Here is a 14,049-nt window from a genome sequence, read left to right as displayed (position 1 = left end):
TGCTGCTTTTAAGATGGTCTCTCTTTGATTTTTGACAGTTTTATTATAATGAATCTTGAAGAGGATCTCTTTAAGTTGAGTTTGGTGGTCTATGAGCTTTATGGACTTGTATCCATATTTCTCATCAGCCATTATTTATTTAAATAAGTTTTCTGCCCCCTTCTCTTTCCAACTTCTGAAAGTCCAGCAAATCACATATTATTTCTTTTGATGGTACCCTATAGATAATGTAGCCTTTCTTCACTCTTTTTGATTATTTTTTGTTGTTGTTCTCTTCTGACTGTATAATTTTAAAGTTCTGTCTTCTGTCTCATAGACTTTTTCTTCTGTTTGATCCATTTTGATGTTTTTGCTCTCTATTGTAATTTTCCTTTCATTCATTCTTCAGCTCCAGAATTTCTCTTTGGTTCTTTTTTTATGACTTCTGTCTCTTTGTTAGACTTCTCATTTTGTTTGTATAATGTGGTTTTCCTGATTTTGTCTTTTTGTGTTCTCTTGTAGCTCAGTGAGTTTTCTTAAGACAGCTATTTTAAATTCTTTAGCAGGTAAATCACAGCTCTCCATGTCTTTGGGTTTGGTTACTGGACATTACTGCAGTATTTCGTTGGTGTCATGTTTCCTTAATTTTTCACGTTCCTTGAAATTTTGCATTGCTGTCTTCATATTTGAAGTAGCAGTCACTTCCTTCAGTCTTTATTAACTGCCTTCAGAAGACAGGTACATTTCATCAGTCCTGCTAGGGATTCTGAGGCTTTCTCAGACCTTTTATGAATGTAGCTGCTTGACATTTTTTGTTCCCTCTTGTGGAAGAATTATTAAGCTTATATGCCTTCTGAGCCTGCAAAACACCAGGCCAAGTGCTAGCAGCCTCTCTTTTGTTTTCCCAAAGGTGGCACTAAAGCTCAATTTCGTGGTCTCTCCATGACCCACAGATTTGAGCCAGCACAGCCTTTCTGCATGTGCTCACCAGCCACCTGCCAAAGTTTGCTGCCTAGGGAGTGTGAATAGGTATCTGGTACAGGATAGGGGTGTGTGTGTGTGTGTGTGTGTGTGTGTGTGTGTGAGAGAGAGAGAGAGAGAGAGAGAGAGAGAGAGAGAGGGAGAGAGAGAGAGTAAGGCTAGAGGTATGCTGAAAAGTACCCTGTGGGCAGTTGGAGGACCCCCAGAAGCTCATGAGTAGGCTTCTTGATGAGTCCTGCAACACATTTTGTAGGATCCATGTTTCCTTTAATACCTTTTGAGGGTCCTTTCTGCTGCTCTCCCAGCTACTTTCTGTCTCTCGGTCATGCAGTTCATAATTCAGTACTCTGGACGGGGCAAGAGAGAATTGAGCCTCTTTGGCAGTGTCCCACACAACTGGGAAGGTGGGTGTGTACCCTCACACTCCTATTTCCCCCATGGGGGAAATCATGGGCTGAGAAGTTCTCTCGGCCCTAAGCTGTGCTACCTTGTGGGGGAGGGTGATATAAGTAAAATCTTACAGTTCCTCTTATTTCCTCCAGTGCATCCAAACTATTTTTTTTTTTTTTTTTTGCTCTAGCATTGTGCTAGAACTTCTCTCCTGGAAATTTGGACTTCCACCAAGGCGCTGTCATCCATGGGTGATTGTCTAAAACAGTGTTTTCCATAGATTCCCAGATGGTGGCTAAGAGGGACTAGAGCTGGTTCAGAGGCCAGTGCAGGGTCCAGAGCTGGGACTGAGGTCTGTGTGCCTATTATCCAATACATGGCTGGGTGGATCTCTTGGTGTATGTATGGTGCTGGATCCCACAGCTCCCACAAAGGCACTTTGCCCATGAATGAAAGCCAGGTTTTTTTGGCACCGTTGTTGTTGGCAGAGGGACATGGACAAGGGATGTCTTATACAGCCATGATGCTGATGTTACTCCTGGTAATTTTGTCATTTTTTGATGAACTTTCATAGCGTTTCCCATAGAGGCTGCACCAATGTCTATGATCCACCTCAAATTAAGTTTTGTGTATGGTTTGAGATTAGGGTCAAGGTTTATTTTTTCCCTATATCAATATCTAATCTAGCACTATTTGTTGAAAAGAGTTTCTTTTCCTCCTTGGATTACTTTGGTCCCCTCATCAAAAGTCTAATGACCGTATAAGTGTAGATTTATTTCTGGGTTCTCCTTTTTTTTTTTTTTTTTGAGAGGGAGAGAGCACGCCAATGGGGGGAGGGGCAGAGGGAGAGAGAGAGAATCTCAAGCAGACTCCACAGTGAGCACGGAGCTGGACATGGGGTTCAGTCTCACAACCCCAAAATCATGACCTGAGCCGAAATCAAGCGTCAGATGGTTAACTGACTAAGCCACCCAGGTGCCCCTGGGTTCTTACTCTGTTCCTTTAATCTATTTGTTGATTCTTACACCAGTAGTACACAATCTTGATTACTGTTACTTTGTAGTAAGAAAATCAGGTAGTATAAATTTTTCAACGTGCTCTTCTTTTTCAAGATTCCTTTGGATATTCTGGGCCCCTTGTTTCATATAAATTTTAGAATCATTGTTTCATTTGCTACAAAATAGCATGCTAGGATTATGACTGGATTCATTTGAATCTATAGATCAGTTTAAGGAGGATCAAAATCTAAACAGTGTTGAGTCTCCTAATCTGTTGGTAGAGTACATCTTTCTAATTATTTATATCTTGTGAAATTTCTCTTAGCAGTCCCGAGTGTACACATATTACATGTGTTTTGTTAAATTTATTCCTAATTTTTTGTGACACTATTGCAAATTGAATTGGTTTTTATTTATTTATTTATTTATTTATTTATTTATTTAAAGATTTTATTTATTTATTCATGAGAGAGGGAGAGAGAGGGAGAGAGAGAGAGAAGCAGAGGGAGAAGCAGGCTCCCAAGGAGCAGGGAGCCCGATGTGGGACTCGATCCCAGGACCCCGGGATCATGACCTGAGCCGAAGGCAGATGCTTAACCATCTGAGCCACCCAGGCACCCTGAATTGGTTTTTAAATTTCCATCGTCTAATTGAGTTTGTGAGGGTTACAGAATACAAGGTCAACACACAAAAACCAATCATATTCTTTTATGTAAGCAGTGAACAATTGGTAACAGAAATATGAAGAACACTGCCATTCACAATATCTTGCCACCCTCCTCCAAATGAAATACTTAGGTATAAATTCATCAAAACACATAGGTTGTGAATATTGAAAACTATAAAGTGCTCCTAAAAGAAATCCAAGACCTAAATAAATTGAGAGACATGTTTGCTTTTTGTGGATTGGAAGACTTAACATAGTAGTGATGTTATTTTTCTCCAAAGTGATCTGCAGATTCACTACAGTGCCAGTCACAGTGCCAGCAGGACTTTTTGTAGGTATAGATCAGCTAATCTGATAATTTTTATGTAAGGGCCAAGGAACTTGAATAGCTGAAACAAATTTGGAAAAGAAGAACAAAGTTGGAGGAATCACTTTAGTATCAGGCTTCAGTAATCAAGACAATATGGGCTTGGCGGAGGGATCGATGCATAGATCAGTGGAGCAGGATAGAGGATTGTGAAGTAGACTAGATGAATATAGCCATTCCGTCTTTGACAAAGGTGCAGCATCAGTTCATTGAGAAAGGGGATAGTCTTTTCAACAGTTGTTTTCTAACAATGGGTCCTCCATATGTGAAAAAAAGAAAACGAACCTTGATTGAAACCTAAGTCTTTATACAAAGATTAACTTGAAGTGGGTCATAGATGAAAACATAAAACATAAAGGTATAAAACTTTTGGAAGAAAAGATAGGAAAAAGTCTGCATGACCTGGTGTTAGAAATGATGCCAAAAGCGTAACCTAGAACAGAAAAATTAAATTGTACTTCATCAAAATTAAAAACTTTTGCTCTGCCTAGAATACTGTCAGGAGAATTAAGAGACAAGCTACAGACTGGGAGAAAATATTTGCAGCCCACATATTTGACAAAGGACTTGTAATCCAGATTATATAAAGAACTCTCCAAACTCAAGAACTCTCCAAACTCCAAAAACTCAAAGGACTTGAACAGACACTTCACCAAAGAGGATATAAGGATGGCAGATAAACACGTGAGAAGATACTCAGCATCATTAGCCATAGGGAAATGCAAATTAAAACTGATCATGTACCACCACACACATAGTAGAATTGCTAAGACAGAAAATAATGACACCACCGGGTGCTGGCAACTGGGACTCTCATGCACTGATAGGAATGCAAAATGGTACCCCACTCTGAAAAATCATTTGGCCGTTTCTTAGGAAGTTACACATGCACTGACTATGTGATCTAGCAGTTCTGCTGGGTATCCACCAGTGAAATGAAAACTTGTGTTCACTCAAAAGTCTGTACATGAATGTTCATTAACAGTTTTATGTGATGGCCAAACCTTGGAAACAGCCCAGATGTACTTCAGAGGATGAATAGGTCAAGTGTGGTACATTCACACAATGAAATAGTACTTGGCAGTAAAAGTAGCGAGACACACAACTTGGATGAAACTCCAAAGACGTTACACTGAGTGAGGCAAGCCAGGGTCGAAAGGTTTTATACTGTTTGATCCCTTTTATTTGACTTTCTTGAAAAGACAAAACTATAGTGCTGGGAAACAGACTGGTAGTTGCCAGGGGTTGTGCATGAAGGTGAAGGTTTATAGATCAGTGAGTTGTACCAGGGAGCTTTTTGGTTGGTGGCAGTTACACAAATGTATACATGTGTTGAAGTTTATAGAACTGTATGCTAAAAAAAGTCACTCTTACCATGTAATGAAAAAGATTTTTTTAAATGTCGAAGTTCATTCTGTTTTATGAATCTTTGTGTATGAACTTTTTTGGTGTGTGTTTTATTTGTTTTTCTCCCCTCTTACTTTGCTTTGGTGTAGATCATTTTCATACAGTGTTCTTTCTTCTTGGTAAGCCCTTTTAATTTGGAAACCCGTATTCTTCAGTTCCGAGGGTTTTCTTGGTTTTTGTTATTGTATTTTCTCCATGTTTCTCCTCCCCACCCCCCGCCCATTTTCTCTGTTTTCGCTTGCTGATATTTTTCAGACATTGGAACTCTTAGCTTGTTGGTATTTTAATATTTTCATATTTTATCTTCTGTTTTCTGTCCTTCTTTATTTTTGTCTTTTTGTCCATTTCTGGAGACTTACTTAATTTTAAGTTTTCACACTGTTGTCTAATAACCAGGAGTTCATTTTTTGTTCTCTAATTGTTTCTTTTTAAAGGTATCCTATTCTCATTTCATTGTTGTAATATCTTTTATCAACGGTAGTATTTGTCTTCTCCCTGAATACTTTTCTATTTGACTGCTTCGTTATTTCTTATTAGATGCTTTCCTTCAATATCTGATGATCCTTTGCTTATATTTGGGAGGAGGATGCAGACGCTCCCTGGAAGTGCATAGCATGTTGGGCTTGTCAACTTTGAGCTTCAGTCTTCAACAGTCTGGTTGGGCTGTATAGTTGGGGATCCTCCCAAGGCAGTATCATTGGTGCTTTCTTTTTAATCTGATAGAATTTCCAGAGAGATTTTTTTTTTTAAGTTTCCTACATGGAGGGAAAGACCTGGTTCAGTGGAGAGAGAGGGCTGTGGGTCTCAGTATCTAGGATATTCATTTAATCTCCTTAGTTCCAGTCCAGTATCTTGTCCTCAGCTGTGTCTCTGTACTGCTAATCAAGAGGCCCTGTGTTTTACCTTTTCAAGGAATAAATCTTCAGTGTTCTGCCCGGGTAGCAGGAAGAAGCTGGGGAGCTAATTGCTCCTGAAGCAGACTTTCACCCAACACTTACTCTAGCCATCCTCCTCCCCTCTTCTGCTTCCACTTATGGAGGTATCTGGCGCTGCCAGCTTGAGTCTTTCAGGGACTCTTCTATGTAAAATCAAGTGGGTTCTTGTTTTGTCCCTGTGCTTAGCTTAGGTTTAGTTTTCTCTCCTTGATCTGTATGAGTGAAAATGTTCTAGCTCGAGTGAAAAGAAGTCTGAAGAATCATCAGAATAGAACTTTAGTCACAGCCTGTCAGTCAATTTCCAGGCTAAGTCAGTTTACAGATGCAGGACCCTTGAATAAAGGGGTATTTGGGTCACTTTACGGACAGACCCCATGCAGCGATGTAACAACTGGTAGAATGCCCACATTTATTTTGCTTGGATTTGCTGAGTCATTTACCATTCATCAGTTTGCCTTCCTGCTTGCAAATTGTATTGGTATCACTTCTTTCCTTTTGTTTTTCTTGTTTTTTTGTGTTTGTGACTTAAAAAACTTTTTCATTGTTTTAGTGGAGTTCTAGTAAGGAATGAGTATGCTGTGTATGTTCAGTTCCATCTTTCACTTGCAGCCTCTGTCTGTATTCTTTTGCTAGATGATAACACAATCTCAGGGCTTTGAAGATCATCATCCATAGCCTGGTGATCCTAAATTTATGTCTCAAACCTTACTTCTCTTACCTCTGATCTTTGGACATGCAATTACAACTGCTTACTCAACATATTCTCTTAATATATCTAATACACACCTCAGACGCTTCATTCCCAACCGTCCCTTTGAAATGCCTATTTCTCATCTAATCTTGTTCTCAGTACCACTTACTAGCCACCCACTTGCTTGATCCCAAATCTCTTTCCTTCTTTTCTACGTCAACTTTATCAGCAAGTCCTGTCAGTTCTAAATTAAAAAAAACAAAACAAAACCAGAATTCATCCAGTTCCTGCCATCTTTATGGCTGCTACCCTGACCAGAGCCATTTTCATTTCTCACCTGGGTCCATGCAGTAACCTTGCAACTCTTCCCTGCCTGCACTCTTGCCCTACTCTACAATCCACTGTCTACACAGTAGCTAGAGTGAACATTTTGAATTCTGAATTAAGCCACATACATTCCCTGATTCAAAACCCACAATGCTATCCCCCTGTACTGTGAATGGTGTCCACACTCCTGACTCTGTCCACAAGGTCTGTGCCTAACTCTCAGACTTCAGCTCCTGCCAGTGTCTTCCTGACTGCCTCTCCTCTGGTCACACAGGCCTTTCTGGTATCAAACACACCAAATTTGTTCCCTCCCTTGGGGCCTTTGTATTTGCCATTTTGTCTCCCTGAATCTCCTTCCCCCATTCTTCATATGGCTCACCCCTCAGTTCAATCAAGTCTCTGCTCAGATAGCATCACCTCTGAGAAGCCTTCCATGACCAGCTGTTCTACCTGTCTTCCAGATTCCTCTATTACCTCATCTTATTTATTTCCTTTTGAAAGTATCGTGTTCTTTATTGTCTTCCTCTAGCCATTTGAGTATAAAGCCTGTGAGGGCATTGGTCTGATCCATCTTGTTCTTTGCTGGTACCGTCACACCTAGAGCAGAATCTGGCCCATAGTAGACAGTTAATCAAAGACTCTTAGATGGCTGGGTAGGGGGGAGGGTGAACAAACGCTTGCTGAATTCTGTTTGGACTGTTAGCATGTTGATTCTTCTGGGGCATCTCAGAATTAAGCCTTCCTACAGAGTTCTTTCCCATCTTAACTGATTCTACTTACGAATGTCTTTAAGTGTCCCCTCTCTTCCTGCCAATAAATCTGCTTTAGGGTCGAAAGTTTGAATTCCCAAATAGCAGGTGGCTGATCCTATTTTTCTTTCTCCCTGCCTTTAGCCATGCAGTCATACCTTCAGCTGTATTTTGTGCAGGAGCCAAGGCGAGATTTTGGCAGAGGGATGGCCAGTGCATTTGCTCATCCCTCAGACCCGGCAGGGTGTGGTGCTGGACTAGAAATGAGAGATCACAGCTAGAAATTGAGTCCTGCTGGCTCACCTCTCAGTATTAGCATTCTGCTTTTGCTTTTCTGCTCTCTCCCAGTCTCTGTCTTTTGATTTTTAACATTGACTTCTGCCAGCCACTGATCCTGTTAAAACTGCCAGTGAGATTGAGGTGTAGGGGGTGGCGTCAGTCAGTTTCATTTCCTCATCTTCAGAGAGGAGCTGCGAGATGACAAATTGTGAAGCCGCCTCTGTCTAGTCAACAGTTGTAAATATGATTCCTTCTAGTCTGCTTGTCCGGTACTTCAGCGTTTGTGGGTCAGCTTACAAGTTTCTTTTTAATATCTGATGAAGTAGGGATGAACCCAGGAAATGACCCCTTTGCTTTTTTGTTTTCTTCTCTCTTTTTTGTACAAATCAGGAGGTTCATCAAGAACGGATTGCATTGGAAAACCAATTGGAACAACTTCGTCCAGTCACTGTGTTGTAACCCCCAAGACTCAAGTAACAGTGGGTGACTTTTTCTGCCAAGATCTTTCCTTTGAATGTTTCAACCCAACTACTTGTCATAGATGTCCAGGACTGTGAAAAGCTGCGAGCAGCGGAATATAATCCATATTTCCTTTTCTCTTGTATTTCACTTGTACGTTTTACTTTGGTGGAAAAAATACAGCTGATTCTTACACTTGAAATTGTAATTTCAGTGGAGTTTATCTCCCATTCTTAAGTACTTCCTCAAGTTGTTAGATGTTGCTCCTTACCAAAAACCAATCTTCTAGCAACTAAAAACAATTTAGAGCATTATTTATTTAAAGAATTTATGATTTGTATAAAACCTCATAACCTAGTACCTTCAGGATGCTTGTTTTATTTTTGTATATATCAAATATAGTAGGTTGGTTTCCTGAATAATCGGGATTCCAACTGGATAGTCTTTGGCATGATGATAATAAAAGCAAAAACTAAAACAAGAGCATCAGATTTAGACAGGCGCCGTGCCCTCTGCCACCATATGCCAAAAATTGCTTCTCTAGTGCCATTGCCATTTTGACATTGTACCTAGCTATAAATAATACATAACTATTGTTTTCTGTTGAATGGCAGAGATTTATTGGGTCTTTGCACCTCTGTAAAGTGGAAGTTTTGTCAATGATCTATTTAACTTGGCCCAGTTAGGCCATCAACTCACAGAATTCAGTCCTTTCATGTAAATTTTTGGGTAAGAGCAATCCACTTTAACCGCCTCACTCAATCAAATTAAATAAATAGTTGCCAGATCGCTGCTTTTATCCTGCATGGGATAACATGTTTCTAAATGCATGAATTTGGAAACCACACATCAGATGTGAAAGGCTGAAGAGACTGTTTGGACTGTTAAATATTTGTTGCTTGAACCCAGGTATCCACCCTGGAGAAGAAGGGGAAATGGTTGTTACCAGCAATCCAACAACTCTGGTAGTTATTTTTGTCTTTGTTATTTTAACCTGGATTGTGATTGTATTGAGTATGAAGGACTAATGAAAGAAAACCGATCTTCACTCTGTATATAAAAGTGTTTGTTCTCTGTGAAGTGTACCCTTGGGAAGTGATTGGTTTATGTACCGTCCAGCGGAGCCCAGCTGACTCCAGTGTATGTGATGTAAAACCATGAGCTCAAATTGCCGAAGCCAGTATCCTATGGAAGTTTTGATCATCCACTCCTCCTGAAAGCTCAAGTTGAAAGTGGGAAGTGACTGACCCCCAGAGGGATCAGGGCACGCCCGCTTTCACATCACTTTGAGAGACTGATTACAGGAAATGCTCTCTCTCTCTCTCTCTCTCTCTCTCTCTCTCTCTCTCTCTCTCTCTCTCTCTCTCTCTCTCTCTCGTGCATTTTGCTAATTTACCCATTCTTAGAGTAGAGGTGTGGGGTGTGCCTCGGTTCTTTTTGAGGTGGTTTAGGATAGGTTTGCAGTGTGGGATTAAGCCTTCAGTTTCAGTAGAGTTGACAGCTTTTAGAATAAGGAGGTGTTTATTTAATGCTTCCTTATTTTATTTGCAAGCTTTATCAATAGCTTAATGGCAGAAGAGAAAGGCTCAATCAGATGATGTTTTCCCAAAGAAAAACAAATTGTTGATTCTATCCTGTGCATGTGAAAAGATTTTGATTTGATTTTGAAAATCCTAGAACTTAAACTATTTCTCTATTCTCCCTTTCCTTCCCTTTTGGTTGCCTTTTCTGTCCCTCTGGGAGGGGTTTGGAGTCATTTTAAACCCTTCCTAAGATTATGAATGGGTGGTGCAGATTTTTGACATAACCTCTTTTCCAGTGTCCTGAGATCAGCAGTGTTCTTGCTGCAGACATTCCCCAGCATGCTTAGCTTTTGTTACATTCCACCCGGGAAAGAACAGCGTGTGCGCTCCATCTCCTCATCTTCCAGTACCTGTGCGCTCCCTCGAGATAGCACTGCATGTCCAGTAAGGAGGCATACGAGCTCAGGAATGTTAGTCTTTAGTATACATTTAAAAAATATTGATATGTTTTCCCCCCATCAAGTCAGTGCCAGAGTGAGACAAATTAGGAGGTTGGGGTTTTGTTTAGCTGGCTTGGTTTTCACTAAAGGACCAAACTCACATTGGACAGTTAAAGTCCCATGAGTTGCATAGTTTCACTGATATTTTAAGATGAGCATTACATTAAAGCACACATCATTGTCTATACCCAGCTTTCTTTTTTTTTACATTTTTAAATTTTATTGTTATGTTAATCACCATACATTACATCATTAGTTTTTGATGTAGTGATCCATGATTCATTGTTTACGTATAATATCCAGTGCTCCATGCAATATGTGCCCTCCTTGACTGCACTTAACAGTGACCATAGTGTATTAGTTGCTTAGAAGTGGGTTAAAAAAAAACCCAATATACACTATTATTATTACCTGACTAGTGCTCTTCTTCCATGTCTCTGTTTTCTCAGAATGTGCACTTTTAATTTAGGATTATAGCTCCTGTTAATGTTTCTGTGAGCCTTCAGTGTGATTTACAGGAAGGCTGGGTTATGGAAATCACCATTATACCTCTTCTATAAAACTTCTCCAAAATTAGACCCACTTGTTGGGCAGAATTCAGTGGACAGAATGTCGATGTTGCCCCCATCCATGGGGGTTTCATAAGCTTGTTGTTAAGTGGTCTTCCTCCAAAGGGGTCCTATAGTCCCATGATGAAAGCACAGTAGGGATTGATAGCAGGCTAATGGGGTACCTCGGTGTCTCTTGTAAGTGGTGTATTACTTCTGCCACATCCCTGTCCAGCAGACATGAAGTACAACCAAGAGGTAGATAATCTGGAATGGAGGTGCATGTTGTAATCAAGGCAGATACTTGCACTTGTTTCAGTTGGTAAGATCAAACTGCTTTATAAATACTAGAGAAGTGCTTTGGGCCTGATTGGGAGGGGAGACATCTTAGCTGGAAGCTATGCCCATTTTCCCCTCCTTGGAGAAGAGGATGTCAGAGCTGAGAGCACTTGTACCCGTCCTCTGCAGTTTGCTTGTGGGGAAACCAAGGCCATCAGAGACTACGTTTTCTAGCCCCAGAATCTTTAGAGAGATAACTAGTGGCAGAGTTGGAATGCCAGCTGATCTTACAGATTCTGAGTCAAGTCGTCGAGCCTCTAGCAATACTAAAAATAGATTAGGAGGGTTTCTTCTGTTTACCATGTTGTTTTATTTACTTAGTCTTCAAGTATGAAAACATGTTTCAGTGAGTTTTAGATCTAGATATTTCTCTTGGATTGAAGCAAAAAATAAAATCTGAAGGGAAGAATATGATTGCACTATTTGTTCTTCTGAACACCTCACCTTTCATGATGCAATAAATTACTCCAAGTTTCTTGGCAGAACTTTTGACAGTTGTTGCTTTGAATGGATTCCATTCTTGGATTCCTTATGGGGGTTTGTTTTTCAAATAGACTACTGCGATGGAAATGAACTCAATATGTAGTAAGTTTCAGTTTTCTTCGATATATCTTTAGTTATGTGGGTTGCAAATTTTCGATTTCAGCATATTCCGGGGGGAGTAATCAAAAACATGCATTTTTCTTTGATTTCCTACCAGTGTCTGAACTATCATAAAGCATTCTTCTCTTAATATGTGACTTGATTCTATAGTCTCTTTATAAATGATAATTTGTCTATTTCTTAAATGATCTCTCAACCATGGTAATAATAGATTTGTATGCAGAAGATTAATAAGAAAATCATCTGGAATGGGTGTTTTTCTTGCAATTAAGACAGGCATTTGCAAATGTCTTCTTCTAAGCAGTAGTTGGAAAGATCTCAGTTACAGTATAACACCTTACAGCTGAAAACATTTGTTCAACACAAACTACAATCACACCTCCTGACTAAACATCAGAAAAAGAATGTGATTTTGAAAGTATAAAAAAAAAAAAGAATTCCCAATATCATAGCAACCAGATCTTCCCATATTATTGACAAGTAAGACTTAGTAGCTTGTGGTTTAAACATTATGAACAAAATGTAATATCAGTTAGAAAAAGGAAGGTCTTTTTCTCCTCTAGTTAAATAAATAGAACACTAGTGACTTTGGTTTCTCTTTTCAACTGGCTTATTCTGTTGCAGGTGTACTCTTTTGAAAACTCTGATTTCAAAGGATCTCTTGAATTTACACTTTAGTGATGGGTGTTTTGTTATGTTCTTTTTTTGCATCATGACTTAGTGTAGTTCAAGTTCCTAGTAGAAGTGGGAATTTGGGTTTTTGGAATTCTGAGGTGGCATCTCCTCTCAGCACAGGCTGAAGGCTACTGCCCAGCAATGCCAACAGTTCAGTCACTGATGGCAGTTTGCATGTGAGTCTTACTCTGCACGCCACCCCACTTTGCCTGTTTGCAGTGAGAAATGCATCTAGTTTTGTGACCCTCCCTAGAGCAGCCATAAGAACAGACATGGAGGACCAGACTTTAAAAGCAGCACAGAGTCTAAGAGTTGCTGCCTTCCTCAAAAATAGGCGTTCAGAGGTTGCCTTACAGGTGTTCCCTGAAACAGCCAGTCTGTTAGTGTGAGCAAGAGATGCCGAGTACACAATTGCTTTTAGGCTTAGATAGTTATTGTCTACATTTGCTAAGCTACGTGATGATAAAGGCAGGGTTTCAACTGAGAGGACTTGTTCTAGTTACAGAAGCCTTGCTCTGTTCTTAACAATTGGAAAATGTTTATTTTTTTGTGTTTTGTGAGTTCTCCTGTCTTGCTCTAATTTAAGTTCATGACCGTGGGAAGTTGGAGAAAATGGGCTTAAGACTCAGAAGACCAGAGGACAAGGGACTTTCAAGAGGGCTTGTATTAGAATTTGAGGGCCGCACTAGGGAAATTCAGCAACCAGTTCCGTCCCACTAAAGTACTCTGTTGGACGACAGGACTGGATCCTAAAGGTCCTTCGCGGAGCTCTGCCCTCAGAGTGGTGCAGCTGATGCAAGCACCCTGTCGTATGGCGACTGAATCAGCTGAGTTTTGTTGTTTTTGTTTTGTCTCAAGGCAACTTATATGAGGACTTCACCTGTACCTATCTTGGGAACCGGGTGTACCCTTTTCTTTAGCACACCATTCTTTTTGTCTTCAGCGCAAATACGATGTTCAAGAAAGCCAGAGGCGGGAGGGGCCATTCCAGGCTTTATTCCAGTGGGTGGGCCCGGAGAGAGGATGAGCTGATGGTCTATTTTAACCTTGAGAGTAAAAGTGTATATTTTTTCACTACAGGTACATTGAACAGTAAAATGAGTAACAGCAAAGTATATATTTGATGCCTTCTCTCTTTTCATACTGTGCTAACAAGTTGTGTTAATATTTTAATTAGCCAGAGTCTTATTCATTTGCTAGGCCTTGGGAACATTATGTATATTGATCTTAAACATAAATAAATATAGGGTAACCTATATTTGGATTGTGACTTGTAGACTCTAACCTTACTGCCTCTTTTTCACACTTGTTGGAAAGTTTGTGAAGAACATAATAGGTTAAAAATCTCCAACTTTGGAAAATGTACATGATGTGAAACTGGGGTGCTATGTTAAAAATAAATGTATGACAACTAAGTGTGGCTTTTATGGAGTCTTGGTGTCGATATGTTGTGGCCTGCATTTGCTCTTGTGCATTTCCTGGAAGTGCTGTGGGAAAGAGCTGGAGGTCTTCCCAATTAAAGTCTGAGATTTTATTATTTTTACCTCCTAGTGATCTGCGGTAGGCCCTTAAACATCTGTACATGGTCAACACTGGGCGATCATGGGAGATCATGCCTAAGAGTGCATTTTA

The 14,049-nt window shown here is 40.0% G+C and overlaps 1 protein-coding gene across 1 annotated transcript in view; it reads left to right on the top strand.

The window, feature by feature from the left end:
• The window catches only part of REPS2 (RALBP1 associated Eps domain containing 2), a 191,663-nt gene extending 177,831 nt beyond the window's left edge, over positions 1-13,832 (top strand). Inside the window, exon 19 of the mRNA XM_088028580.1 lies at positions 8,161-13,832. Coding sequence (XP_087884706.1) covers positions 8,161-8,229 — 69 coding nt within the window. The 3' untranslated portion in view covers positions 8,230-13,832. The remainder of the gene's footprint in view (positions 1-8,160) is intronic.
• The last annotated feature ends 217 nt before the right edge of the window (positions 13,833-14,049 follow it).

This window comes from Eumetopias jubatus, unplaced genomic scaffold, assembly GCF_037043125.1.
Source record: "Eumetopias jubatus isolate StellerSeaLion01/CBP00866 unplaced genomic scaffold, mEumJub1_p1.0 scaffold_11, whole genome shotgun sequence".
In the NCBI taxonomy this organism is placed as follows: domain Eukaryota; kingdom Metazoa; phylum Chordata; class Mammalia; order Carnivora; family Otariidae; genus Eumetopias; species Eumetopias jubatus.
This window is presented reverse-complemented; position numbering and strand designations above follow the sequence as displayed.